The sequence below is a fragment of the Odontomachus brunneus genome, unplaced genomic scaffold, assembly GCF_010583005.1.
Source record: "Odontomachus brunneus isolate Ranch 3 - 2012 unplaced genomic scaffold, Obru_v1 Obru_scaffold_002, whole genome shotgun sequence".
NCBI lineage: Eukaryota > Metazoa > Arthropoda > Insecta > Hymenoptera > Formicidae > Odontomachus > Odontomachus brunneus.
The window spans coordinates 5,172,032-5,174,040 of record NW_022639452.1 but is presented as its reverse complement, the minus strand read 5'-3'; the positions used below and the strand labels follow the sequence as shown (position 1 = coordinate 5,174,040).

Below are 2,009 nucleotides of genomic sequence, written 5' to 3'. Positions count from 1 at the left end.
ATATATTCATATTAGAATTTATGTTACAAATATTGTACTCATATTGATATTTCTCTGTGTTAGGTGCTATCGATGGTTCTCACATAAGAATAGACAAGCCAATAGAAGACCAGGATTCATATGTTAACCGTAAACAATACTTTTCATTACATATTCAAGGGACGGTTAATCATAATATGAAATTTATTGATGTCTTCATCGGTTACTCTGGTTCTGTCCATGATGCAAGAGTTTTAAAAAATTCACCATTACGGAATAATTTGCATCAACTTTGTGGAGGTTAGTTAACACTTTATAGATATGATATAAATGAAATGTGTTGTGAGAAAAATGAATCTTCTAATATCATCAATTGTTTTAGATACTTATATTCTGATAGTGCATATCCCTGCTTGAAGCAATTAATTGTGCCATATAGAGACAATGGACATCTCACACGTGCTCAACGAAATTTTAACCAAACGCTAAGTTCATGCAGAGTAATTATTGAGCGTTTGGATGTCTGAAACAGCGATTTCGACAATTATATCATTGTAAATTAAGAGACATTGAAAGAATGGTGCGTGTGATACATGCATGTTGTGTGCTACACAACATAGCAAATGCCAACGACATGGAAATATTTGAAGAACCTATCAATGATGAAGAACCAGACATTGAAGCACGAATACAACCATTTGATATTAATTATGACGAACCAGTTGAGAATGAGAATGGAGTACACATTCGCGATACGATATGTCAACAATTATATGTGAGATAAAACTGGAAATAAAAAGTAAATACTATGTGTAATATATGTTTATATAATATATATTTATGTAACAACCGATATAATAAATTTATTAATAAGGAAATGCATTAGTATCTTACACATTAACAAACGCGTTAAAATAACGTACACGTAATAAAATTCAATAAAATAAAAAACATTAATATATCACTCTGTCATCACATCTGTTAATATAATATGAAACACAATGAAACTGTTAATATAATATGAAACACAATGAAACTGTTAATATAATATGAAACGCAATAAAGAAACGCAGTAATACATAACAAAATATCGAATACAATGTTTCTCAGTCTTTCTACATAAAATAAATAAATTTCTCATTAGCCCTACGTTACATCATTCTGTCTCATTGCGTGATTGTGATTGTGGGATAAGTTGTTTAAAAATTTCATTGCGTTCTTGTATAGCTTCATATATCTTTTTCAAATATTCATTGTATGTATTTTGCATCTGTTTCTGCACTTCAAATCGCTCTTGTCTTTCCTGTCGAATATCTTGCATTAAGGTTTCAATTTGTTGCTGATATATTTCCATACGTTTGTCTTTAATAGTTAATTGCTTTCTATTGCTTTGGGGTAATGTCTATGAACAGTAACAATTGTATATGAATATCATGTCGTATTTATTGTATATACCCAGATAGAAAAATGTGTTCATTCTGAGCTCATGTTGTATTCATGTATCTTCAGGACATGAGGACAATACACACCGATGCGGGCTCATATGTGTCTCAGATATAGTTCATGTCATGATGTCACAAAAATACCTCATTTAGTAATAATAATCAACATCATGTTATTAGCTTGTAGCATAATTTGTAGATCATTTGTGTGCATCTCGTGCTCATGTCATGAAATCACGTTATGATCTTTAAAAAAGTACCAAATTGAAGTCATAGTATGAAGTCACATTGTGATGAAACATGATCATCACGCATTTCTATCTGGTGTGACGTGGCAGCCATAGGGCGCCCGTCACAAGGGTAAACGAGCACCGTTCGTGTGATTTCGCGCATATCGGAAAAAGGGAAAGAGGGTGCATAGCGGTTCCCGAATAAGTTTTGGCGACTCAAAGCAACAGTTTTCCGCGGTCACACCGGTCGAGCGTAGAGGGGGGTAATTAGCGAAGCGTATGCGGTCCCGCTAATGGGATGGTCATCGCGCCCTACAATAATGTGCCCCCAACTCTCCTCGCCGACGCCGAAGGGCTG

General features: G+C 34.0%; 1 protein-coding gene and 1 pseudogene across 3 annotated transcripts in view; one reads left to right on the top strand and one right to left on the bottom strand.

Annotated features, from left to right (window-relative positions):
• LOC116842819 overlaps positions 1–763 on the top strand; it is a 1,220-nt pseudogene extending 457 nt beyond the window's left edge.
• A 240-nt stretch (positions 764–1,003) lies between these two features.
• Positions 1,004–2,009, bottom strand: part of LOC116841753 — a 10,797-nt gene continuing 9,791 nt past the window's right edge. For all 3 annotated transcript variants that reach the window (XM_032810105.1, XM_032810088.1, XM_032810096.1), the window contains exon 6: positions 1,004–1,381. In XM_032810105.1, the coding sequence (XP_032665996.1) occupies positions 1,136–1,381 (246 nt within the window). In that variant the 3' untranslated portion in view covers positions 1,004–1,135. The remainder of the gene's footprint in view (positions 1,382–2,009) is intronic.